This window comes from Leopardus geoffroyi, chromosome B1 (genome assembly GCF_018350155.1).
Source record: "Leopardus geoffroyi isolate Oge1 chromosome B1, O.geoffroyi_Oge1_pat1.0, whole genome shotgun sequence".
NCBI classification, from domain to species: Eukaryota; Metazoa; Chordata; class Mammalia; order Carnivora; family Felidae; genus Leopardus; species Leopardus geoffroyi.
In genome coordinates, this window is record NC_059327.1 from 25,579,297 (window position 1) to 25,605,495 (window position 26,199).

Consider the following 26,199-nt stretch of genomic DNA (forward strand, 5'->3'; position numbering starts at 1 on the left):
GCTCAGGTCATGATCTCACGGTTCAGGGGTTCGAGCCCTGCGTTGAGCTCTGTGCTGACAGCTCGGAGCCTGGAGCCTGCTTCAGATTCTGTGTCTCCCTCTCACTCTGCCCCTCGCCCCCCTCCCCCCCATTTGTGCTCTGTCTCTCTCAAAACTAAATAAACATTAAAAAAAATTAACAGGAATCACTTAAAGCCCAAGAGTCTTCCGATGACTTTCTTTCTCTCTTCTGTTATCTTTTTCTTTCTTTCTTTCTTTCTTTCTTTCTTTCTTTCTTTCTTTCTTTCTTTCACTTTCTGATGACCATTTGTGATGACTGTCTAGCTGAGCATTTTGCCTCCCATCTATTCACTACAGATGACCTCTTGGCAACATCCATGGATCTGTCCTGACACATGCAGTTTGTCCCTCCCAAACTGAGCATAAACCAAACAACTGCTTAGACGGATTTTTCCTGCCACTGAGTTGACTCACTGTTCAACTGAATTGCCCATATGGACAAATGGGATAACAGATGTGGTTTGAGGAGTATGAGATGCCTCAGAAGCACAAAGAGGTGAAATGAATCTTGATATAAAAATATATAATTTAGACAAACTGGTTTCCAAAATGCAACAAAGTTATAGATTCCAGCTATGTTTGCTCTTCTTATAAAATCTATTATTATTATTTGCCACAAAACCCAAATAGTCGAAAACTAACTTTAACCACTAACTCTGATAAGCTTCTGAGAAATTTACATAAACTGTTAGGATACGCTCTGGAATGACTTTGTCCTCAACTCACTTTACTGCAGATATAAATAGCCTGCGGAATGCATCTTTTTCATTAGTGAATTCTTCCTGACAAACCAAATAGTCTAATGATATCTTTTGACTTCATATATAATATTAGAGAAGTAGACACTACATTCTGGTCTCCAGGAACTTCAGCTTGAACGAACTCTACCTCTCTTATTCAGCTCCCCTCTTTCAGCTGCAATATTAGTCACAAAAGGCGTGATGGGTAAATATTTCAATATTAGTTTTATAAGGTAAAAGTGAGTAAGAATTCATGGGACTGAAAGATGACTGTCCAGGAACAGATCTACAGCAAGCCACCTTGGTTAACGAGGAGAAGCAGACTGAGAGCTTCTTACATTTCATGGCCAGAGAGACAGAGAGACACAGAAAGAAGAGAGAGAGAGAAAGAATAGAGAGAGAAGGTGTTGGTCTCTTGCCAGCTGCAAAGCATGGTCTGGGGTACAGAGCCATCCGCAGGAGCAGCAAATAGAAATGGTTCACTCTAAGGACCCAGAGTCTGGTAACAAGGTATATACTTTTCGTTGATCTAGGAATCCAAGTTTTGAAGTGCATTTCCATGGCAGAACTGGTTCATGATAAAAGAAGAACCATGAAAATACATTCATTTGGATTAGAAAATGCCCGAGTTAGGTGTCGCCACTGTATTCCTAATCCCCAATGGCTCCGTATTTCCCACTTCTTCCTTAACCTACAAAGCTCTTTCCTCCCTCTCCCTCGTCAGTTCTAATCGCACTTGAGACATGAGCTCAAGCGCCATCTTCTCCAAGCAACTTCCCTGAACGCTTCCTCAACCCTCACTGACTCCTTTCTCTTCTGGAAGCCTTGATAGCATTCATGTTCTGGGAAGCCCAATCTCCTAGCTTAGACAAGCCACCCATGTGTCATGTGTTTTGGTCTTGTCTCCCTAGCTAGACCTTCAGAGTCCTGAGAGCAAGAGTCATGATTTGCTGGTTCTGAGAAGCCACGTGCCCAGGTAGTTCGGGAGAGTTCACATCAAGGCGAGCTGGCTGGTGGCCAGCGGGGGGCTCCAACGTACACTGCTCCCTCAGAATCACCCATCGTCCCCCAGAAAGCATGTCAGGGCACAGGGTCCAATGGTTCACGTGCCCCGCCCAGCCCTCTGTGGAATAATCCACCTCGTAGAATTTTTGCACAATGGGATGGGAAAAGGGAAAAGATGAAATCCCAGGAAAATCTGCAGAAAAAGGAAAGCCTCTTTTGCTATGTCCCACCTAATCGAGATTAAGATATTTCCTGTTTTTAAGTCTGAGCTTTCAGAAGTTTCCCATAAGAACACACCACAGGCTGACTTATGACACATGCTTCAGTGTTAGCAGTACTCATCTCTCAGACGGAAAATTGTTAGTGATCGTGAATTCATGACGGAAACCTCGACTCCAAAATTGCCTACTGGGAAGAAATGTGTCCACAGGAGCGAGAAAGGCCGTCGTGTTAGCACATGTCGAAACGTCACACGCTAAAGGGAGTTTAAGAGAAATGCAGCAGAGGACACACACACACACACACGCACACACACACAATGTCGAAATAATGAGAGGTTTTACTATTACCTGTCCCAACTACAGAAACACAAGACTTCCTTCTGAGGAATATGCCCAATCAGGACATACCCACATTACTACGCCTAAGAGCTTTATCCAGGGAGTGGGATGGACAGTAGACTAATGAAGCCTCCGTGCTTTAATACAACAAACATTTATGCAAGCACCTGCTGTGTCCAAGTAAGCGTGTGCATGTGTGTGTGCAATCATGCACGTAAAAGGGCAAACGAGCTGCGGGAGGGGGAGAAAGAAGGACAGAGAGAGAGAGAAGCACAGAGGGTGAAAACTTGTGGTTGGCATGTACCTAATCCCCTGAGAAGCAATCCCGAGGACAGAAATGGAGAACAGACCTATATATAAATGGCTTATCACCCGAGGAATCAGGAGTCTTTCAATATGCTTTCACCTTGAGCTTCCTCTGCCTCGTTCCACAGGGACGCAATGTATGTAAGTAGAAAGGGCAGCACGGGACGAGGCACCTTGTCCTGTATTCAAGAGAGAATTAATGCCCACCGCTCCTCGGTGGAGTCTACCTCGTGGGGAAAACAGGACCGAGACAGTGGGTCTAGTTCAGCCATTCCAAATCCTGGCAGCAAGCTGAGGGCTAGCCTTCCAGACTTGGGAGAATCTAAGCCTCCCCAGCAAGGTCGAGTCTGTTACCTCCATCACTGCAGGTCCTGGAGTCCGAGGCCAGGCTGTCCGTGGAACCCGTGGTGAAGCCGACGTGGACGCCTCTGCAGGGAGGGCTGAGGCTCTCTGCGGAGCCCTGGCTCACTTTTTCCAAATCAGAGCTACTCTTGTTCATCTTTAAAAGATGCCTGGAAGAGGCAAGAACACACAGTAAAAGCAATTAGTTTGGTTTCCATTCAAAAACCAGGCCGATGGATCATGAGCCTACTATGCTCCTGAAGCCTGATAATACCAGCGAGCTTTGAAAAAATGATTCTGGGAAGGGAGAACACGGACCCTTTTGGAACTTTACGCACATGAATGGTAGGAGATTTCTCCAGTGTAGTTAGGAGGAGTGAGTCTATGAAATTGAGACAAATGCCAAAATCATGATTTGGGAGGAACTGCCATCGTATTCTTGACCCCGTCTACCAAAACATTTATGTCACCTACTGTACGGTGTATAACATCTCTACAGAGAAAAAAACCGAACACGATCACACAAATCAATGTCTGGAGATATACTGAGATTGGATAGTTTGTGCAAGATCACAGGATAAGCAAATTGCAAATTGGGATTAACGACGTGGGATTTCTTTCTGCCTGGTGCTCTCCTGACATAGCTTCAAAGGGTCTAGTTTGTTCCTTGGAATCAAGGAAAACTTTATATCAATGTAACCAGACCTCTAGTGCGATCCTCAGAAACATGTTAACATAACCTTTCTTCCTGAAGTACAGAATCTGCCCTTAGGCTTTCTATGAAATCTTTTGTTGCATCTCTAAAGACACAGTGACCAACAAATCAGGGACAGGAACACCAAGTCCAAGAAAAAAATTACTTGCCTCGGAGAAAACACTGCCATTATCAGATAGAGCAGTGTACCTTATTGATTTCTCCTTCCCCCTTTTCCAAGGACTACATGAATATTCACTCTGACCTGACATTTTCGCCACAAAGTGAGGCAGGCCACAATCAATCCGGCTCTTTCCCTGTAGGTGGTAACCCAGATTTGTCTGAACTGGTATTTCCTGATGACATTCCTGTTCCCACTCCGGCAGATCTATATCTCAATATCTGCTGCAGGAAATATACAATGCAGTATTGATTTGGCATCAGAACCGCCTTATTTCATGCACATGACCTTACAGTCAAGAATTTATCGATTGTTCTTTGTGTTCAACATCGCCAGGCCCTGAATTAGTCTTCATAGTCACTGGGATCCCTTGCTTATTACCAGAAAGTTTAGAGAAAGTCTGTTAGCCACCATGAAAATACTCACCAGGAACATGTCCTTCTCCGCACCTCCAATTCTTAGAGCCACAGTAAAAACCTTTTTAAAGCTGTCAAGTGTGGTTGTTTTCCTTTTGTGGTTTTTTTTAGTGTTTATTTTTGAGATACAGAGAGACAGAGAGACAGAGCATGAGCTGGGGAGGAGAAGAGAGAGAGGGAGACCCAGAATCGGAAGCAGGCCCCAGGCTCCAAGCTGTCAGCACAGAGCCTGACGTGGGGCTCAAACCCACAAACCACGAGATCATGACCTGGGCCGAAGTCAGATGCTTAACCAACTGAGCCACCCAGGCGCCCCTGTCAAGTGTAGTTGTGACAGTGATGGCAAAGGTTGCAACTAATAATATTGCTTACATTTTAATGTCACTGTAGGGATCTGGGAAATATCAGGTCTTTAGGAAGTGCTGTGCCAGTAGATTGTCTTTATTTTACCCTCTGGCAAAATAAAATCATAGAAAAGTTTTGTAAATTATTTCTATTCTCATCAAATCTCAATAATGACTTTTGCAGATGATGCCTAGATACAAAGTTGTGAGTAATGACAACTCCTCGGTCTAAGAGTGAAGCCAAGTAGGCGGCAACACAACTACCCTGCTCCCCTCCAAAATGGCCTCTGGAGTCCCTCGGTTCTCAGGCCCAGAGAATTGCCAAGGGAGAAATTCCAGCACCAGAGCTGCTGAGCTGGCAAAGCTCCCCATTCTACAAACTTACAAAAACACTGAATGAAATTTATATAAAGAGATAAAACTAAAAAATACATAAATGTGTGAGTACACACACACACACACACACACACACACACACACACACACACACACAGAGTTATTTATAGCAAAGCACCGAGAGGAAGAAAAATGCTGGGGTGCCAGATCAAAGAGGGAACTCAATACCAGAACAGTGCAAGGGATACTTCAACAAAGTGCGTTTGCTGTAGGTTCTGGAAGATGCTCTTTATGAGGTTAAGGAAGTGTATTTCTCTTCCAAGTTATCTAAAGTTTTATATTCTAAATCATTTACAGTTATCAGATTTTAGCAAATGCTTTTTCTACATGTATAAAAAAGGCAAACTGTTTCCTCCTTTATTCTGTTAATGTGATGATTTACATTAACAGCTCTTCTTAAATGAACCCACGCTTGCACACTTTGTATAAACTTATTTTAGTACACATTGCTGGATTCTTTTTACAAATATTTCACTTAGGATTTTTACACTTACATTCAAATGTGAGGTTAGCTCATAATTTTTCTTTCCTATACTGTTCGTAACTAGTACAAAAGTATAAAGGTTAGCTTAGAATCATAAAATGAATTGGGTAACTGTTTCTTTTTCTCAATCACCTTGCGTAGTTTATAGAAGATAGGGATTATGTGCTCCTTGAAAGATTACTGAAACTTGCCTGTAAAACTATCTAGACCTGGTTGCACTCTAAGTGGGTCAGTACATATGTGTTTCTGATAAACTTGCAATCATGTTTTGAGGACAGAGATCCAAGAAGCAGATCCATGTACAGGAACTTGCTGTGTGCAAATGTAGTGTTGTATCAGTGATTGAAGAACAAACATGTCAGTTTATGGTACTTACACACTAGCTATTTGTAACGGGCCAAAACCTAAGATTTAAAATCTGTTAGAAGAAAAAGTTTATGACCTTGGGATAGGAAGGATCTGTTAAATGAAAATTTTTAAAAAGTAGAAACCATAAAGGAAAAGATAGATCAACTTGATTCTTTAAAATGTAAAGCTCCTGGGGCTCCTGGGTGGCTCAGTTGGTTAAGCCGCTGACTTCGGCTCAGGTCAAGATCTTGCACTTGTGAGTTCAAGCCCCACGTCAGGCTCTGTGGTGACAGCTCGGAGCCTGGAGCCTGCTTCAGATTCTGTGTCTCCTTCTCTCTCTGCCCCTCTGCCTCTCATGCTCTCTCTCTGTCTCTCTCAAAAATAAATAAACATTAAAAAAAAATTTTTTTTTTAAATATTTTAAAAAAAAACGTACAGCTCCTGGGGAGCCTGGGTGGCTCAGTAGGGTAAGTGTCCTAATCTTGATTTTGGCTCAGGTCATAATCTCATAGTTGTGGGATCAAGCCCCAGATAGGGCTTTGTGCTGAGCATGGAGGCTGCTTGCAATTCTCTCTCCCTCTCTCGGCCCCTCTCCCCCTCTCTCAAGAGAAATAATTAAATAAAAATAAACATTAAAACATAAAAATCCTCTCTGATAAAATAAAGACACCATAAAAAGAAAAAAGCCAAACCTAGGACTGGTACCCATTTGTACCCAAATGTACACACATTTGCAATCTATATAACTAATAAAGTATTGGTATTCAGAATGTTAAAAAAAATCAACAGACAAATGATGCTATTAAAAAAAGGGCAATGGGTATGAACAGGTAATTCACAAAAGAAAAAATATGAAAGATCAATTGACATATGAAAAGATGATCAACTGTAATCAGATTATAAATACATAAAATGAGATTCCATTTCACATCTATCACATCAGTCTGGCAATATCAGGTTTTGTCAAGGATGTGGGAAAATAGGAACTTTCTCGCACTGTGTGGGACTATAGATTGGTGTACACACACACACACACACACACACACACACACACACTTTGGATATGTATCTTTGAACAATGTTATTTAAATCACTAGTAGTGAATGAATGGTTAAGTCAATTTAGTGAGTCACGGCACCTTACCAGCAGTTTATTTTAACGAAATATGCTACGTGACCAGAAAATATGAACATGTTATAGTAAGGATTTTTGAAATGTTTCGTGAAACTTTTGTTTCAGGTGTGTGCTTGTTGGATCATGATAAAGGCTAAAAACCATTGCTCTAGAAAAGGAGTCAACAAACATTTCCTTAAAGGGCCAGATGGTAGATATTTTAGGCTTATGGATCATACGATCTCTGTTACAACTACTCAACTCTGCTGTTGAAGCAGGAAAGCAGTCATAGACTTCGTGTAAGTAAATGGGCATGCTTTCCAATACAACTTTATTCACAGACACAGATGACCACACTATGGATGGTAGATTCCTAACTCCTGATCTAGACCAGTCTTGTCCAATAAAACTATAACACAAGTCATATATATAATTTTAAACTTTTCAGTAGCCAAATTATAGGTGAAATTATTTTAACGATATATTTATTTAACAAGATATGTAAAAAATATTGTCATCTTAATATGCAATGAGGATAAAAGTCATTAATGAGATAGTTTACTCTTTTTTTTTTTCAGTCTAAGTCTTCAAAATCTGGTGTGCATTTTACACTTACAGCACAGTGCAATTTAGACTAGCTGCTTTTTAAGCTATTGGCTACTGTACTGTACATTGCTGATCTAGAGAAACTCTCACACACGGACAAGGTTATCCTCGGTGTTCCTAACAGCAAGAACAGAATCATAAACAGTCCAGTGTCCATCAATAAAGGAATGGATACATTGTGGTATAGTCTTAAGATGGAAGATGAGAAAGCATTCAAAAATAAATGAACTTGATTTTGAGGTACTGATATTGAAGTGATCCTTAAATGTTAATGTTAAAAGTAGCTTGCTGCAAAGCAAAACCACAATGAGATGGTCATCTCACACCAGTCAGAATGGCCAGCATCAAAAAGACAAGAAATAACAACTCTCGGCAAGGCTGTGTAGAGAAAGGAACCATCTTGCACTGTTGGTAGGAATGCTAACTGGTGTAGCCACTGTGGAAACCAGTATGGAGGTTCCTCAAAAAATTAAAAATAGGAAAACCATATGACCCAGCAATTTCTGGGTATTTACCTAAAAAAAGAATACTAATTTGAAAAGATACAAGCACCCCTATGTTTACTGCAGCATATTTACAATAGCCAACATATGGAAGCAATCCAAGTGTCTACTGATAGATGAGCAGATAAAGGAATAAGGAACAGGTGTATATACACACCATAGAATATTACTCTGTCATAAAAAAGAATGATAACTTGCCTTCTGTAACAACATGGATGTACCTAGGGGGGTATCATGCTAAGTGAAATTAGAGAAAGACAAATACCATATGAGTCCACTTATATGTGGGATCTAAAAAGCAAAGGAAACAAACAAACAAAAGAAACAGACTCATAAATGCAGAGAACAAAAAAAGTGATTGCCAGAAGGGAAGGAAGTGGTGAGGGGGGGGGGGGGGGGTGGACGGTTGAAAGAGGTGAAGGGGATCAAGAGGTTCAAACTTCCAGTTATAAAATAAATACGTCACAGGGATGAAAAGTACAGCATAGGGAATATGGTTGATCATATTGTAATAACTTTGTATGGTGACAGACGGTAACTACACATGGTGAGCATTTCATAATGTACGTAATTGTTGAATCGCTATGTTTATAAACCTAAAACTAATGTAATATTGTATGTCAATTATGCTTCAATGAAAGAAATTTCTGCAAAAAACAAAAAAAAAAAGTAGCTTGCAAAAGGCCTCGGGTACAACATGATGCCATTTAAATACATTTTAAAAGTACATAATGATGCTATAATTTTTTTTAATCATATGTAGAGAGTAAAATGTAGAGTAATACTCCTTAAGTTCAAGAAAGTGAACACTCTGGGTAACAACGGGAGACTGAAACAAAAAGTGGATACAAAGTGATCCTCCGCTGTGCCTGTGATGTTTTATTTTTCTAAAATGGCAAAATGTTAATAATGCTTGAAAAATCTTTGGAGGACACATAGGAAAGTTCTTGTTTGAACTTCACTGTGTGCTTGAAATATTCGATAAATTGAAAATGAGCATTTCTAGGAGGAAAGGAAGTCCCTAGGACCTGCATGAGCCCAGGTCAGTTTTCTTGTTCACCTGTTGCTGACTGTCTGAAAAGGCAAGGAACAGGAAGGATGACCCAGCAGGCCCCACAGCGGGACAGGCAGATTCAGTGAAGGTTAGTTGTACCCCAGAATAGCCTTACAGGTGGAAAAAGTTACTTCTCAGACCGAACCATTCTTCTGAGACTTCAGAAACTAATACTTCCAAATCTACTCACAGTGAGGGGGAAGTCACAGTCTTGAACTCACCAAGTGAAGGCAGACGAAATAAGATTATTCTTTGGTTGCAGGGTAAACCTTCTGCAGTGTGCACGTGTGTGTGTTGCATGTGCGTGCGTGTGTGTGTGTGTGTGTGTGTGTGTGTACACAGAAGTGGGGAGCTTCCAAAAGTAGACCTCGGTAAATCTAAATATCTAAGCACAAGTGGAATTTTCAGGTTTCTGGGAATGGCTTCTGGGAATATTACTACTGTTTCTCTACTAAAAAGGCTTAAGAAGCATAGGCTCCCTCCAGGTCACAAAAACTCAGTAGGCATTTGAAATGCTCTGGTGTAAATGGGGAAGGAAAGGGGTAACCCTTTCTCTTACTAGTGAAATCTTGGGACTGATGACTCATTTCTATGAATTGCATCAAAACATCCTGGAAGCCTGTGTCATCTGCCTTCTTAAAAGAATTGCCACTTCAGTGAGGGAATAAGCAAAACTACATCAGATTTCAAAATGAAAGGGAGGCTTGCCATCAAAGCAGAGACTGGCAATCAAGTTGTTTCTGTGTGTCCTATGTATGCAACAGATTTCTCAAGGATCCCTGGAAAAGGCTTAATATTCTGAAGGTGACTATTCTGAGCCCTACTGGATTGGTCTATCAGACATAAGTCCAAATGACCACAGTCAACAACGCACAGCAAGACTCTACTGATTGTTTTTAAAGTCACTTTCCCCTCACTAATGATAGTTTGTCTTTCAGAAAACGGGTGCAAACCACCTATAAGATGAAATCTGATGTCATGTGATTTAAGGAAGTGGCTTCAACGGGCCGAAACCACACACTCCAGTCTTTCCTCTCTGGGTGGTAAATAACATTCTTATCAGCTGCAGGGTGAGCGCAGTCCGCACAGATGTCTTTGCTCGCGCAGTGTGATAAACGATTTGTTCTTGCTCAGACTTCCTTTCCTGCCTCCCGTTGATTAGACACAGTCACAGGAGAGTCGGATGAAATACACGGCCAGTGGCACAGTGTCCTTAGAGAACGAGCCCTGCAGCTGCTGCCCGGTGTTTTTAGAATGGCTTTTCCCCCCATTGTCCTCAGAGAATCCAGCCCTGCCAGGGTTTTCTCCGTACCGTATTGGTAGAAAGCTGGAAAAAAAAAATCATCCGGGCGGAAGAGCCATCTGCCAGACTTCCTCATTCATAGGAACCAGTCTCATCTAAAAATACCCCCGAGCTTTTAGGACGTCCGAAATCCTTAACGGATGCTGGGCCCTTTACAACGTAGTAGAGACTGCGTCCCCAACTCTGCATGGCTGCTAGGCTCCTCATAGGACAGCACAGTTCAAAGTGTGACTGCGGCAAAGGCTCGCTGTCACTGCCCTCACTTGTGTTCAGTTCACCTGCATTTGGGGGAAGAGTTCTCTGCCTCTGGGGCAGGAGCTGGGAAAACCCAAGTAACACCAGCGTGCAGTTTTAGACCGGGTCTCCAGACCCTGGTACACAAGCACCAAGTCCTCGGATGGGTCACATTCACTGCTAAGTCTGGTGATGACTCGGGGAAGACCCGTGAGCTAGCTCTGAAAGCACGAACAGGGTAGAAGATTCGATACACAATTTTTTTTAAATTGCCAAGAAGAAGTGAAAACAGACGAGTTTTAGATGCAAATAAGTCAAGTCATGCCCAGATAAAAGAATGAGAACCTCTTACCATCCTAGACTCTGGCCTGTGGTGCCGTCCTCATCGGCATGGCCTCCCAGAGCCCGGGGACAGGCTGGGCCAGTGACTGCGGGGTCCCATGGAGTAGCCCTGAGGAGGAGGGCCAGCTTCGGCAGCGGGTGGCGGAACGCCTCGTCAGCCTGCTGTGAATTCACCGCTCAGAGCTCTCCTTTCCCCTCAGTTCCTCTCTGACTTTTCTATAAAATGCACTTCCTGCTAAAGCACAGGAAAGTGGGGACGGCGCTGCCTCTGACCTGAGGCTTTCAATCTCCAATTGTCTTGTTGGGCTCCAAGTTTGAGGCAATTCAAATGCACTCTGAAACACGGCAAGCTTTACCCCACTTATTCTCTACTATTTAGCCACATCCTAAGGTCAAAATCATTGAATGATTCAAGCTGAAACACTGGGTTTGCTCAGTAAATAAGAGCACCTTATTTTACTTCTCTTATATCTGTATCATCCGCAGTGTGCCCCCTGTCCTGTCTATCCTGAATACCATTCCCAAGGTTTTCAAGAAATAAATTTTGACTGCCTACTCATGGCGAGCACTGTGTTAGGTGTTAGAGATACAACAGTGAGTAGAGGTGATGCCATCCCTGCTTCAACAAACCTACAACCGGGAGATATTTACCAAGCTCCTCTAAGACAGTATATAGGGGGTTCAATCCAAACCTTCAGAATAGATCTGCAGCCTTGGGGTTGAGCATCCTGACTCAAAATCTTTCTAAAATACTGCTCCCATAATGATGGCTGACCCTGATGAGCCCTCCACAGAGCTCTTGTAAGTATTAGTAACCCGGGACACCCCATTAGATCTCGGGTCCTCTGTGGTAACTGAAACACACACCCCAGATATTCTTTGCCAATCTCAATTTCAAATATTCCTCCCCACCCACCCACCCCCCCCCCCCACACACACACACATACACACACACTGTTTATATATTAGAACATCTGACTGGACTCCTTGTTTGAAAAAAGAATTACCATTTTGATTAATATACTACTACTTTCCCTCCTAAATCCTTTGCTCTGATTGGGCTAGTCTCCCATTGTCCCCAAAGCACTCTACATTAACTGTCCCCTCCCCACCCTGGCTCTGGGGAAACCACTGTCTCTCCCTTTCAAACCTTTACATTCCTCAAGACCCAGCATCAGTTATCACTTACCTACAAATCCCTCCCAAACCACTGCAGTCTTTTCTGGCTCTTCTGCTTCTGCTGGACCTCACACCCAACTGAATCTGATTCACATCACTGGGCATTAGGTTATAATCCTGGTTAGATTATTCTAATTGTTTCATGTGAAATGGGCTTGTTACCACACCCAAATTATAAACTGTTTGAGGAGTTGTATCATAGTCAGAATATACTGGAACCCAGAGGAATTATTAAATAGTTCTTGATTAATTTTATCTGCCTCTGTTTCAGTAACTCGGTAGCATCTGGTAGGAAAAAAGTTTCCTTTTAGAAAAGAATTACACTTGTCCAGCAAAACTTGCAAAAGGCAGGAACACTGTGCGAGAACCCCTCCATAAAGCTGGATTCGACAGCTGAAACTTTCTCATATTTACAAAATACAACAGTCCCCAAATATCCTGTATTTTTACAAATCTTGTGGTTAAAAACAATTTTTTCTCCAAGAGATGGGATGAGAAAGGCAGATAACTATGCCAGAAAGTTTGTATTGTTTTTATCATTGATTCTCTTTGATGAAGATGTGAAGGGGGTTATTTTCCAAGTATCTATGAGCCACCTGCAAGGGCTAATAAGTCCAGTCTCCTCTGGGGGCACGTTTCCCCACAGATTTATTAGCGTGTATAAAGATAGGAAATAAGTTTCATTTTCGGTCAGGTGACCTCAATGTTCCCCATGGTGCAGGCCTGTTCATTTGCATCTACAGTTAATGCACTAGTGACTTCCACAGTCCACAAGCTGAAACACCCTTTGGTTCAGTGGAAAACCATTTAAAGATAGGAATAAAGCCATATTTATTTTTAAAGATAGGGACGTATACACACACACAGGAACACACACATTTAGGTCAGTAGTTGGTTTTAGGGAAGGATAAAAATGCTTAAATTGGTCAAACGGAAATTTGCAGGCATTTGCCCTGACTATATGCAGACATACTTTGGCATTGAGAGATACAAATATTTTTAAAAGATGACCTTTCAGGTCTCAGGGAAAAAAAAATTCCTTAATCTGCAGCCCCCGTCTGCGGGGTAATTTTTGTGTACTTTCCTAGAGAAGCTCTGGGCTGCCAGGTGAAGGAGTGAAGAAGGCAGAGGTTTGGAGGTACCTGGCGTGGGAAGCTGAGGCTAAGGGCAGACGAGGAGCCGCTAAGGGGCAGGCTAGGAGAGACCCCGTCACCAGCGCTATGCTTTCATCTCCAATATGATCATCTAAGAACAGAGGCCTCACATCCCGGCCTGGAAAGTCAAGGAGGACGGTCTTTCATCCGTTCACACAGGGGCAGAAAGGAAGAGATGAAAAGATGAGTAACGAGTGGACCACCAAGCAGCTGCAATCCACAGAGGGGCACCGCCTGCTGCCCGCCCCACCTACAGGCCAGCGCAGCGTGGGAGGACCCTCAGGAGCCATTGGGAAGAGCAGCCACGCAGGCATTTGCATAACTTCCCAGATGGGTTTCAGAGTCACCTAGGAAGGCCTCCGATGTGGTGGTTAAGACCGTGAATACACGGGCTCTGCTGCCCGGTTTGGATCCCGGCTCCACTGCTTCCGGGCTGGGTGCCTTGGCAAGGGCATCTGATCTCTCTGTGCTTCAGCCTCTCATCTATCCCATCCATCCTAAAGGGGGTAACAATAATACTTATCTCATGGGGCTGTTAGGAAGTGTCAATGAGTTAATACTTACTAAGTGGTAAAAACAGCACCAGATACACAGAGGGTGTTACTTATACAGAAAGATGAATGGATGGGATGGGGAGACAGACAGAGACAGACACACAGGGAGACTCCGCCGTCTCCAGTAAACTGGGGGGTTCTAACTGGAGAGATGCGGAAAACAGCGATGGGTTGCGGATGTCACTCTCTCGTTACCTCTACTTTCGTTGTGGTTCCATCAGGATGAGTCTCCGAAGGCATGCATTATTCTAAAGTAAGTAGGAAGAACTTCTCTTTCTATCAACCAGACCTCAGTTTGAAGGTCCGTATTCAAGACCTTGGTAATTTGTAGTGTAGCCCCAGGCTCAGGGGCTGACAAAGCCCACATCTGACCAGGTTGCTGAGCTCCATTATACACAAATTTAGCAATGCAAGAACCTCTTTTGTTACATTAGCCTGCCTCCCACCTGCAAAACAGAACCTCCCAGGATTCCTTCCCTGTTCACAGCCCCTCTCCACCCCCACTGGCGGACTCTGGTGGTTGAGTAAACCTAAACCATAGTAGTAGCGAATTCTTACTCACCCACTTGGGAATTACTTTTCTACTCCTGACCTATTCCTGTTGGAATCCAGCCACCAATATGATCTGTGCCTGACCAGAATCTTCCTGTTTGTAGATGACTGGTTTTGGCAACCACACTTTCAGAATTCTTTCCCTCTTTCTCTTGACTCAGCAAATGCTCCAGATCCACTTGGTCGACCCAGTTTCTGAGCCCAACTATTGGCTTAAGACCTCTGTGTGTATTTAAATTAGACTTTGGTCCTACCCTGCTGGCTTGGGAGAGTCAGACTATTTGCAACAAGGCCCCTACATGATCTGCTTCTCCACGCCCCACTCCAGCCCAGTCTGTTGCCCAAAAAGGATGAGGTTCCTTTCCCACTCCCAGGTCACTTCTTCAGCCCCGTTAGCTGCTTCTCAACAGCTCCATCACCCTGGCCTCCGTCCTGGCTGGCACCTCTCCAACCTAAGTAAGGGTTGTGGTCACCCAATTCCACCATGGTGGTAGGGTTTCCCTACCCTACTGATTCTTACCAGGTGGGTGTCCTACCATTCAACTCAATTCTGACACGAGCTAACCCGGAGACAGCATCAGATTATGCAGGTTAAGGGCTCAGCCCCGCTAAACCGCCCAGGAAAATCACAGGTTCATGACGCCACCTGTGCTCCTGACCAACAGACTGTAGATCGGAGGTTCCAACAATCTCTTCCGTGGGTCCGATTCATTTGCTAGAGCAGCTCACAGAACTCAGAGGAACATTTCACTAACAGAAGGTAACCCGGGAGCAGCCAGACAGAAGAGACGCATAGGATAAGGTATCGAGAACGGGCGCGGAGCCTCCGTGACCTCTGCCGGTGCACTGCTCTGCCCACATCTCCACAGGTTCACCAACCTTGTAACTCTCCAAACGCCATCCTTTCGGGGTCTAATGGAAGCCTCGTTACATTGGCACGGTGGATCAAATCACTGGCCACAGAAGACGGAGTCAACCTCCAGCCCCTCACGCCTCCCCAGGGGCTAGGGGGTGGGACTGAAAGTTCTAACCCTGTAATCACCCGGCTGATTTCCTGGCAACCAGCCCCCATCCTTAGGTGGGTCCAAAAGTCACCTCATTAACATAATAAAACACACCTTTATGGCTCCTAGGAAACTCGCGGAGTCGGGCGAGTTTTAGGAGCTCTGTACTAGAAACAGGAACGAAGACCAAAGATTTATTTCTTATTACAAATCAGGACATCACACTAGGTAACGACAATCATCCGCCATCTTCACTCCTGCACCAGTCGGTTGCTTCTCCAGGAAAGCGCATAACCGTGCAGCCTGGGGCCACAATTGATTCACGTTCCCTGCCTTCAGCTAGCTCTGGGGGCTTCCTGGGAATCCTTGCACTTGACCTCCCATTCTCCAAAGCAGCTATGACAAGCTCCTCCAAACATTCATTTTTCTTTATATTCTTTGTTGCCATCCTTATCTCTGGCAAATAAGTCCTCTCTCTCTCTCTCTCTCTCTCTCATGATTCAGTCTTTCTTATGTTCCTGTTTACTTCAAGTGTAGAGAGGTGAGATCATCGTCTGCTTCGATTAATGAAACACCTTCACATTGATCTGTGTTATTTTAGTTTTTCCCTTCATCCCCATCTCTACACTAATTCTCCACTTTCCCAATTTCCCACTTCCAGGTATTCACTGGGTTTCCTTGGATATATACCCTTGGATTTATGTTTTAAAAAGATATGGGGTTACTTTACATGTTTTCAATTTATATTCATTACATTGTGTTACAGATCTTGTTCTGCCTCTCTGTTATTTCACTCGATACTAGTTCAAGGTTCATCCATGTTTCTGATTATACACCCAGCCCACAGCTTCTGACTGTTGTTAAGTATTTCATTTCACAATCATGACATTTTACTCTTCTGTTTTCCTAGAAAGGAATATGTGGGCTTGTACCAACCACCTGCCACTGTGAAGGATGTTGTAATGACCTTCATCATATACGTTCCCTTATTGACCTATGCGTTTCTCTGAGGCCTAACACTGAGGAATGAAGATTGTAGGGGCGGAATGTATACTTAATTTGACTCAATAATTCATATTAGGTCCACCTATACCAAGTCCTCAATATTTAGTGACTAAACGACTGTCAAGACCAAGAAAACTTCAGACTCTGAACGGTGAGGAGTCTCTTTCATTACGTTTCTCTGCTTTTATAAGAAATTTGGACCAGCACTGAAAGTAGAAAAGAAGTAGGGTCAAGGGGCTGGATTTAGGATTCACCGGTAGAGGCGATTTCTGTTTCAGGTTTTGGAGAGGACGTGAATATACAAAAGACACTTTGAGAGATTTGATGGGAGGTCACCAAGTAAACGTAACGGATCAGTGAATATTCTTGTCCCAGTTCTCTTGTTTTCTTGTACTTCCTCCTCAAGAGACATGCTCTGTCCCCACATTGAACATCTCTATGAAACAGATCATCTAACTCATCACCAGCCAAGAACACTCAGAAAATTATATGTTCTATGGGTATGAAAACGATGGTTTTGTTTTTTATCTCCCAAATTTAAATTTATATTATAGCACTAAATTTTCATTTTCAAACTATCCCTCTAAAAGATTTGACGTACTTCCTGCCCCTACTCCCTCACTCACCTGTTGAGGGCATAGAAAAGAAAACCATTGCTACAAACAAAAGAGGGTATGGCTAAGTGAACACACATTATTTAATGGGTAAAAGACATAATGCTAACTCCTATTTACTCAAATACAGATCTCCAAAAAGGTTAACATTCATGGAATATTCATAACCGCTCATCAAGAGACTACAAAACATTTTGACACTAACAGTGTGAACTTTGAGGCTGTAATCAAAGAGACAACCACCGTCTGCCAAAGTCTGCTTAGGACAGCTTGGGTTGTACAGAACACAGATCGTCTCCCAGGTATGGAACTCTTAAATTAGTGTAGGGAGTAGTTACTGACCACCAGTGATTTTACATTGTAGATTTTAGATTCTCAATCTTAGATTCCAAACCTGGATTGATAAATATCCAGCACAGGCATCTACACCCCCACTGGCATCACCTGCAGACAGTACTAACTGATCAAGGGGAGCCTTCCCGCAGGTCACCCTGTTTTCAACGTGGAGCTCCCAGGCTGCTACTCCAATTGATTGGAACTGGTGTGGAGGATGCAACCTAATGGCCCTCATGGTTCAAAAACATTCCTTAGTAAAACCTTCCTTTTGATCTGCACATATTAATAAGAATTATCTTTAAGTGCATCCCCACTGTGACTCGTTTTAACATTCCAAAGACTTCCTCCCTTTTTTCCTGATCTTCAAGGTCCTTTTACTTACTGATATGTCAATTTATCCCAACTGTTCTTGCATTTATCCAAGGTAGCTGTATGTTCTCATTCATTTTGACTGCCATTTGGAGCTCCCTGAAGAGCAAGACCCATTCTGAAGGGCTTTCTGCAACCCAGGAACATACATGGTAACAAACAATGCCAATTAACCTCCTAGGTTGTAGACTTCAGATAAGTTTTTATAGCAGATGCATAAATGGGCATGAAGTGGCTGAAAAACAGCAAACAAGGAAGTCAGCGGATCATCTGACAGCGATGGACACTGGAGAGTAAGATGAGTAAAAAGGGAAGGAGTTTTCAAAGCACTCTAGAATCTGGAAGTTCCCCTTCTGCCCCCCGCCCCCATGGAGAACAGCTGTGTCTGTGAGTCAGCTTGTTCGAGAAGCACAGAGAATAAGCCATCCAAGGCATTAGACAACAGCTACACAAAGCAGGCAGCTTTACAAAGTTGTATGGAAACAGCATGAGCACCTTAACAGCCAGCATCTTTAGGGATGTGTCCCAAAGTCAATATAAAGCAAGAATGAGCAATTCTAGTACAGAAGATGAAGCCTGATCTTAAACTCTGAAAGTTATCAGCTGCAGAAAGGGCCACTGAGCATTCTTTGCAGTTGGTTTATCAACCTTGATAAAAGGAAGTCCTTTCGTGAGCAGACCAACGATCTCAAAATAACAACAAATTACTTGCACCACAAATCGTGATCATTTCTCACCAACTGGTGAGTTCTACACCCAAAAAGTAGGCAGGCAAATTTACAAAAAAGTCCCTCTGATCACTTGATGGACAAAGGGGGCTCGATCATATGCCCCACACTTGTATTTTCCAACCCACCTCAGAAAGCATAAAAAATATATTCCTAAGAGAAGTGAAGCCACACTTAGAATTTCTTGAGACTCACTGCTGGGGAAAAAAGTCCTTAGGTGATTACTACCTGAAAGGAACATTTTTGTGGAAAGAGGAGAGGGCTGGTTCCACACACCTGGTCAGCTTAAAAAAAAAAAAAGGGCAGCAGAGTATGAGTCCAGTTGCAAAACTGAAATGTATAATCAGTAGAGGGAAATTAATCCATGAAAAGATGCATTGTGCCTATATGGTGTTTGCCCACCTTGAAGCATTAATAATTATTAACTTCAGCTTCTTTTACTCAAGGTTACAATGTTCTACTGAGCAAGGCTAGGCACAGAATTCTAGTGGGCTGTCCAGTGAAAAATCGGGCTAAGATGTGTAGTTCGCTCTGGCTTTTTTCCCCCAATTCGATAATCCTTTATTGAATACCTACTATGTCCCAGGCACTGTGCTACAAGGTAGCCTATGGGAAAGTCAAAGAAAAATGTATGAAACATGGTGCTTGCACTCCTAGGAGTTTAAAATTTCTTGAGGAGATACAAATATGGATCCAATGTAATGCAGTGCAAGACAATACTGTGTTAATTACCAAAACAGAGGCATGAACAGAGTACTGGGGCAATCCAGAAACCTGGGTTTCAGAAAGATACTGATATAAGTGTTTAAAGCTACTTGCTTCTTTCTCAAGCACAGTGCTTTTGGAGAAACTGAAATAAACAGGGCACGGTCTCTGCCTCCAATTTAACCAGTATTTCTTGAGCATCTATTATGTGCCAGGCACCACACAGGATACTGTGTTATTACAGATGGCTAAGCATGCTCATGACCTTCAAGGAGCATCTTCCCCAACCCTGACTTTTCAAAAATAAGTGGTTGTCTATATACCTGTACTAAGCTTGGTCTTGGATCGAGTCAAAAGACACTTAAAGAAAGGACTATTCTTTCATTCCTCTTGGACGCCAAGCTGAGCTTACCTCTGTGTTACTCAACAGAATGATAATGTGCTGAGAATCCAGTTGCTATGATGACCAGTCTCATCAAAGGAAACCAAAGAAGAGGGAGAACCCTTGGTGGTCATGTTACACACCTACTGATTCGATGTATACCAACTCAACCCTTAGGGGCCTTAAAGAGCAGAACCCCAGTGACTGACTTTTAGCACCTTAGAACATAATAGAAAGTAGGCGGTTAGTAGATATCTGATGAATTAAAGAATCGCTAATCCCTAGCCTTAGCCATGAATGTATGCTTAAAACTGGAGAAAACCTCCAAAATATTTGATATAGACTACTGCTCAAATCAGTAATTTTTTTTTTTTAATTACAGAAGAGAAATCTAGGAATCAATGTTAATGGTCCCTGGTCCAGACAGCATCATTAGATATCCAGTGATTTTAGGTTCTATCCACAAACTCACAGGAAGAAGCCGACTATTAATTTAACCCTGGTCGGGAGCAGAATCTAACCTTAACCTTGCATTGTGGATGTGCTTTGTTCTGTTTGCCAAACTTGGTGAGTATATGTGCAGGCAGTTTCTCTCCCTGAAGTATCCCCAGTATTCATTCTTCCCTGGTCCACATTGACCTCCAGCCGACTTATCTCAGCTTTGTCAAAAAGGCTAAACACAGAGAAGACTCTCAAGGCACATACAGTGTTTTCTAATACAAACTGTGATTTTCAAAATGCCACACAGAAAAGCCATCAGGACTATGGGATTTCCTAGTGAATAGTTGCCATCCCACCGTAATCCACTATAGCAGAAAGTATTGCAGGAATAAAGCATCTGGAGCTTTACGCAGATTGTAGATGGAGTCTGGAGATAAATACCAATCCCGGCCATGGTACTCATATACTGAGAGTCCATGTTACCAAGAGACCACACAATGAAGTCATTTTGATCCCTCTGGTTAGCCAAGTGGCCACTTCTGTGGACAGAAAAGTGCTCCATCCATGACCCCGTCATCACCTGTCTGCCGAGAAGAATGTGGGAGGGAGAGGGGGGGAGTCAAGCGTGAGCAAAGGCCCAAGGACAGACTCCGTCTCTGCTCTCCGGAACCCACCCCCCCAGAGGAGGGGGAGAATGCAGTTAAGTAGTGGGTTAAAATTACAATCAGCATGAGTGATAACTTCAAAAGTAAACGTCTCTCACTTTTTCGGAGAAATTTTTTACTTTCAATTAGTCTCACCTAGGGCCAGACCTTTGGACACTAAAACCATATAAACCTTGTCTGAGTTCTTATTCCCTTGCTGGGCTCCAACTCCTCCTCTCAATTCAGGCCTCTCATCCTAATTTGGGGTTTCTCCATGAAATTCCCGTCTGCCCTAATCAGATGATCCTCCCTCAACTGACCTTGTCACTCAAAAGCCGTTTGTCATTTAAAACCAGGTTTGCAACTGCAAAGAAATAAAAGGCAGAAATAAATTTGATTCTTCTGCATCTTAATTATTTCCCCCAGGCACTGCTATTCTCATTAAACTGCCTTAAGTCTTGAACATGACATTTAAACTAAGAAGTTTAATGAGAACAGCTGTAATGTCATGTAGGACAAAGGTTCTCAATGCCCATGTCCTATGCTGGGAGCCCTTCAGAGGTGTTGAAGTGCACCTAGTTTTCCTCCCGGTAGTTGAGGTACAGTCTGGGTCTGTGGGTACCTGCTGTTGCCAAGGCAACCACCTGCACATCCGGGCTCACCTACTTAGACTGACAGACCTCACTGAGTCTCTGGAATGATTTAGTGCCCCAGTTTAGGGCAGAGTTCAAAGGTGAAGATTGACAGGTACTTCTGGTTAGGAGACCAACCTGTGGGAAATAAGTCCTACATGACATTACAGCAAGAGTTTTCTCCAGAACCTTAATGGGAGTTTACGGAGGACAATATCTCAGACAGACAGATAAGCTACGGGCAAACATCCAAAATAAGACCACAGGAAAGTCAGGTCATTCTCAACATCTTTTTTTTCCTCCAAGCCACAATTTTGTAAAATAGGACCACAGGCAAACCAGAAAATGATTGTGTTCTTCCAGAATAGTCCAAGAAAGCAGAAGGAACTAAGTAAACGTAAGTGAAAAGTAACACTGTCATGCATGAAACAACCCCTTTCTCTAGAGGGTCGAGTGTACTTAATACACCGCATGAGATTCGTTCTCTTTGCTTGAAAGTGAGGCTGATTCTTAGAAATAGGACCTGTTAGCAAATGGCCCATGGAAAGAAAGTAAGTTAACCTTGAATGTCAAAGACCTTCTAACATCTTCCATCTTGGAAATTGACATCAGCCTAACATAGTTACCACTGTGCTACTGGTATTGGTCCTGCATCAACTGTGGGCTGTATTCTCATTAATGGTCCAATTTGCCATCACCCTGACCTGCTAGATTTGAAGACTGGGGGTTTCTCGCACCCTCCTCAGAAGGATTCGGAAGTACTGAGTTCCAGAATTAAAAATCAGCTTATGGTCCCAAGCCTGTCCTCTTATCTCCTCATGAGGGAGACATGATGACTCAAGACATATCAGTAATGATTAAAAAAATCTTCCCCAAATGAAAATATATACGAGTTTGTTTTATTTTAAATAGTACCAGATGCTCTTTTCTCTTTTCTGGGCTCCCTTAAGCCAAATTTATTTCCCAGACTTTTTTTTCCTAAAAGCCCTTAAACTAACAACTTTTTTTGTTTGTTTTTTGTTTTTAAGAGCTGGAACCCAGGACCTCTGAGATTCCCACCTGGTTTGAGCTATGTATAATCCAATGGTTTTATCCTATAAACTGGGCCAAAAACCTCAGATCTCAACCCAGATGCTAATGCAAACCCTGAGTTATGTTGCTATGGTGACTGGATTCCTCCAAGCCCTTAATTCTTACATGAGAAAGGTTTACTTTCTTCTCTGAGGAATGAGGGGGTGTTCAGGTGGGTGCCTGGGATTGGGCCAGAAGTTTCCTATAGGGTGTGGGTGTCCCTGCCACAGTCAAGAGCTCCAGGTGGCTTTTGCCTACATAACTATACTCTCTACTGGATTCTGTTCATCTCATTTGAGTCTTTCAGCAACAGGGTGTTATAAAAGTATTGTTATTACCGTCCAATTTTAGGGAGGCTCAAGATCACTCAGCCCATAGATAAGACAGATGCATTATAAACTTGATTTTCTGATCAAGTTCAAAGCCCATGCTTCTCACTAACCAACCCAGGCCGGAGGCAGACAGATGTCTTGTTCACTTCCTACACCTGCTGAAGCGCCCTATGTATTTAGGAGCAGGTACAGCTGTGTAATTTTGGCAGGTGACTTCAGCTTCTTCTATCTCTGTTTTGTCATCTGTAAATTGGGGATGGTAATTCCTATCTCCTAGGGCTGTTCTGAGGATCAAATGAATTAATATGTCTAATTCCCTTACATCCAGGCCTGGCCCATAGTAAGTACCATATAAACGGGAGCTATTCTTAGCTGCTGGATCCCTTATTCACTCAGGAAGTTAAAACTATAGCCAAAGAGAGTCTGCAATCACCTGAGGATGTCTATACCACTGGCAGGTGGCCAGCGCAATACCAGAACAAAGTAGTGGTCATTGAAAAAGCCCATGTTAGAGAGCATCATAGCCTGAGACGCCTTGATGTTCAAAGTCAAGTATTCACAGCTGCATCTCTCTGTGGTCAGTTTCCCTGCTTCTGACATCAACCCGGAGGCACGTAAGCTGAAACAGAATCACTGGAAATGACACCGCTAGAGAAAGTCTGTTTGGAAAGGCTGTCATTTTTTAAAAAACAGCAGGCTTCTCCTTTCCCTGATAGGAATCAGTTTTGCTCGAAGAAGGACATTTTTTTTTTTTCTTCCAGAATTTAAATTCCATGCACAACTCAATACCTTTAAAAAGGCATTTATTTACCTTAGGCCTTTGAAACGTACTTTAAACTGGCAGGAGACAGCAGCAAAGCGGTGGACAAAGCTGTGAGTTTCAGCACGCTAAAATGAAACTACTTTTTTCCCCCCATAAAAGCCCACATCTAAAGGTTACCAACCGCGCGCAGAGCCTCCTACTATTTGGCTCTTGGCTCCAAGGCCTGTTTCTGGAGCACACATTTGGCATTGCCCATGGGCCTCCCCATCTCTTTGCCTCTCCAAATTCTGCAGCATAGCCTCCTTTGGCATTCTTCTGCATGTTTAAATAAACGGAGAATCTCAGGGTTTTCCCTAGAAAAGTCTGCTAAAGATACTCCAGAGAGATGGGGAGGAAAAGAGTACCAGCTTATAAAACTACAAGCATCAGAAAAGAGGGACAGCTTAGGGGTGCTTCTTGCAAAGATTTATTTCAAATAGCCAGTCCCAGGCAGGGTACAGCCTGTAGGTCTGTTTGCTGAGCACAAACATCAACTTAGAAATTTACATAAAGGCACAAGGCCTTTGGGCAGATACTTGGTGCCCAGAGTGCCAGACCCAGAGCTTGGGCCCAAGGGCTTCTGGTAGGGGGGCAACAGCACAGGTTTCTAGAAGAGCTCTCCCCCAGTCCTCTGGAACGAGCCCGACTTACACACAGACAGTCATACTCACCTCGACTTTGGAGGCGGTGGAGGAGGTGAGAACACTTCAATCCCACTTCTGTCCTTGGGGAACTCAAAGGCAAAAGAGGCCGATTTGCTCATCCCGGTCCCGACTTTGCTGCTCTGCCCAGAGGAGCCGTCTGTGGGGCGGAGACGGTGCCAGGCAGAGGAGTTTGAGGGGTCTGTGGCGCCGTTTTCCATCTCTCGTCCCCAGCTTTGACTCAACAACTCCTGCTCCACCTCCTCCTCTTCCTCTATCCGGCACTGACGACTCCAGGCCCCAGTCTGGTACCGGGGTCGCCGCTGGTCCAAGGCTGAGGCAGTGGCGGCAGGTGGGTGGCACCAGACAGAGTCATTGGTGGCGACGCCATTGGCCCGGCAGGAGGAGGCAGAGTCAGTGGGGCCCCCGGATAAAGCCTGGGGTCCAGGACCACCCCCAGTGCTCCCCTCGCTGAGGTCAGAGAGTGGGGAGGCAGATGGCGACACTGGGGACCCTCCGGGGCTACTCTTGGACAGCTTGGGGGGAATGGCAGGCTTCCCCTTGGGTGTGTTCTCACTCGCGTCGGGGCGGTGGCTTTCTCTGGAGCTCAGCCCCTGGCCAGCTGAAGTCTCCTCTTCGCCTGCCTCTGAGTCCTGGCTCAGGGGCCCGCGTGGCCACTGCACCCCCACTGCAGAGTCGGGGCTGCTCAGGTAGATCGTCCGGCGGTCCTCTTCCGGATGGGCTGCCATGACCGTGATGGTAGCTGCCACCTGGGGAACCTTATCTGGGCCTTCCCTGTCCCGGCCCCAGCCAGATGGCGCTTTCGGAGCCCAGGCATTAGCTGTCCGTACCTGGCCCTGGCCCCGAGCAGCTGCTGCTGCGTGTTCCGCTGTGGCCTGTGGCTTAGAAGGCGCTGGAACCGCCTTCTTCCTCTTGGTGCTCTCAGCATAGATGGGTTCAGGCTGTACAGCCTCCCTGGGGTGGGCTAGAGGCTGGGGCTCCCCAGTCAGTCCAAGGCACCTGTTCGAGCCAGCGTCCTGCTGCTTCCCTGGCACAGGTTCCTTCATGAGGGAGCAGTAATCACTCTCAAGATGGGGGGCGAAGGGGCTGCTGGCCCCGCTGCTGGGACTCCCACAGGAGAGGCCATCTGAAGAACTGGCCGCCTCTGAGGGCAGGGACAGCTTCTTGGGACCCAGGCGGGGAGGGTTCTCCGCGGGGCCCTGGCTACAGCACTCCCTCGGGAAGCTCACAACCCGCTTCTGCTCCTCAGTGGACCCCGCACACACTGCCTGCCCCCAGCACACTGCTGGGCAGTCCCCTCCACCAGGCCTGCACCGAGAACTCGCAGCCTGTGAGGTGGCCGTGGCCGTGGGGCTCCCGGGGCAACAATCCAGGATGGAGCAGTATTCCCCCCCCTCGCTGTCCCCTGAAGGCGAGCACCTTTGATCGCTGTCATCCTCCGAGGCCAGGGACTCCCGCAGCGGCTGTGGAGAGGGGCAGGGCCCGGCGCCCTTGTGACAGCCAGATGTCATCCCGGCAAAGGCAGCCACTTTCTGGCGGAAGCTCTCCTGAGTGGAGGTCAGCTCCTGGTAGGGAAACACGGGTTTATCTTCTCGCCCCCCCTTCTCATTGGGGAAACTCACTGGGTGGAAGGCAGTGCTCCGCTCCCCCCGGGCCTCGAGGCTGTGCAGACCAACCATGGCATACGCAGGGGGGCAGCGAGAGTGGCCATCTGCGGAGACGGAGGACCCGGCAGGCTTCTGGACGCCACGGAAGCTGCCCAGGTAAACTATCGGCACGTCGTCCTGCTTCGGGAGGGGGAGCTTGCCGGGGGCTCGTCTCCAGATGACCTACACAGCCCCAAGGTTAAAAGACTTACATTAGACCTTGTCAGAGAAAAAAGGAAGAGAGAAAAAGTGAGAGGGAAGTGCCATGACATTGTGAACGGTCTTCTGTGCTGCAGCGAGGAAGCTCTCCAGCACGCCTCCCCCTCTGATCGCCCCACAACCTCTCCTCCTTGTCA

The 26,199-nt window shown here is 44.7% G+C and overlaps 1 protein-coding gene across 2 annotated transcripts in view; it reads right to left on the minus strand.

The window, feature by feature from the left end:
* The window catches only part of PRAG1 (PEAK1 related, kinase-activating pseudokinase 1), a 51,253-nt gene that overhangs the window by 17,676 nt on the left and 7,378 nt on the right, over positions 1-26,199 (minus strand). The window contains exons 3-4 of one of the 2 annotated variants that reach the window (XM_045455573.1): positions 24,207-26,026; positions 3,026-3,183 (exon numbers count right to left, since the gene is read on the minus strand). In XM_045455573.1, coding sequence (XP_045311529.1) covers positions 3,026-3,183; positions 24,207-26,026 — 1,978 coding nt within the window. Of the gene's footprint in view, positions 1-3,025; positions 3,184-24,206; positions 26,063-26,199 lie in introns of both variants that reach the window. The other variant, XM_045455584.1, reaches the window with a different exon arrangement.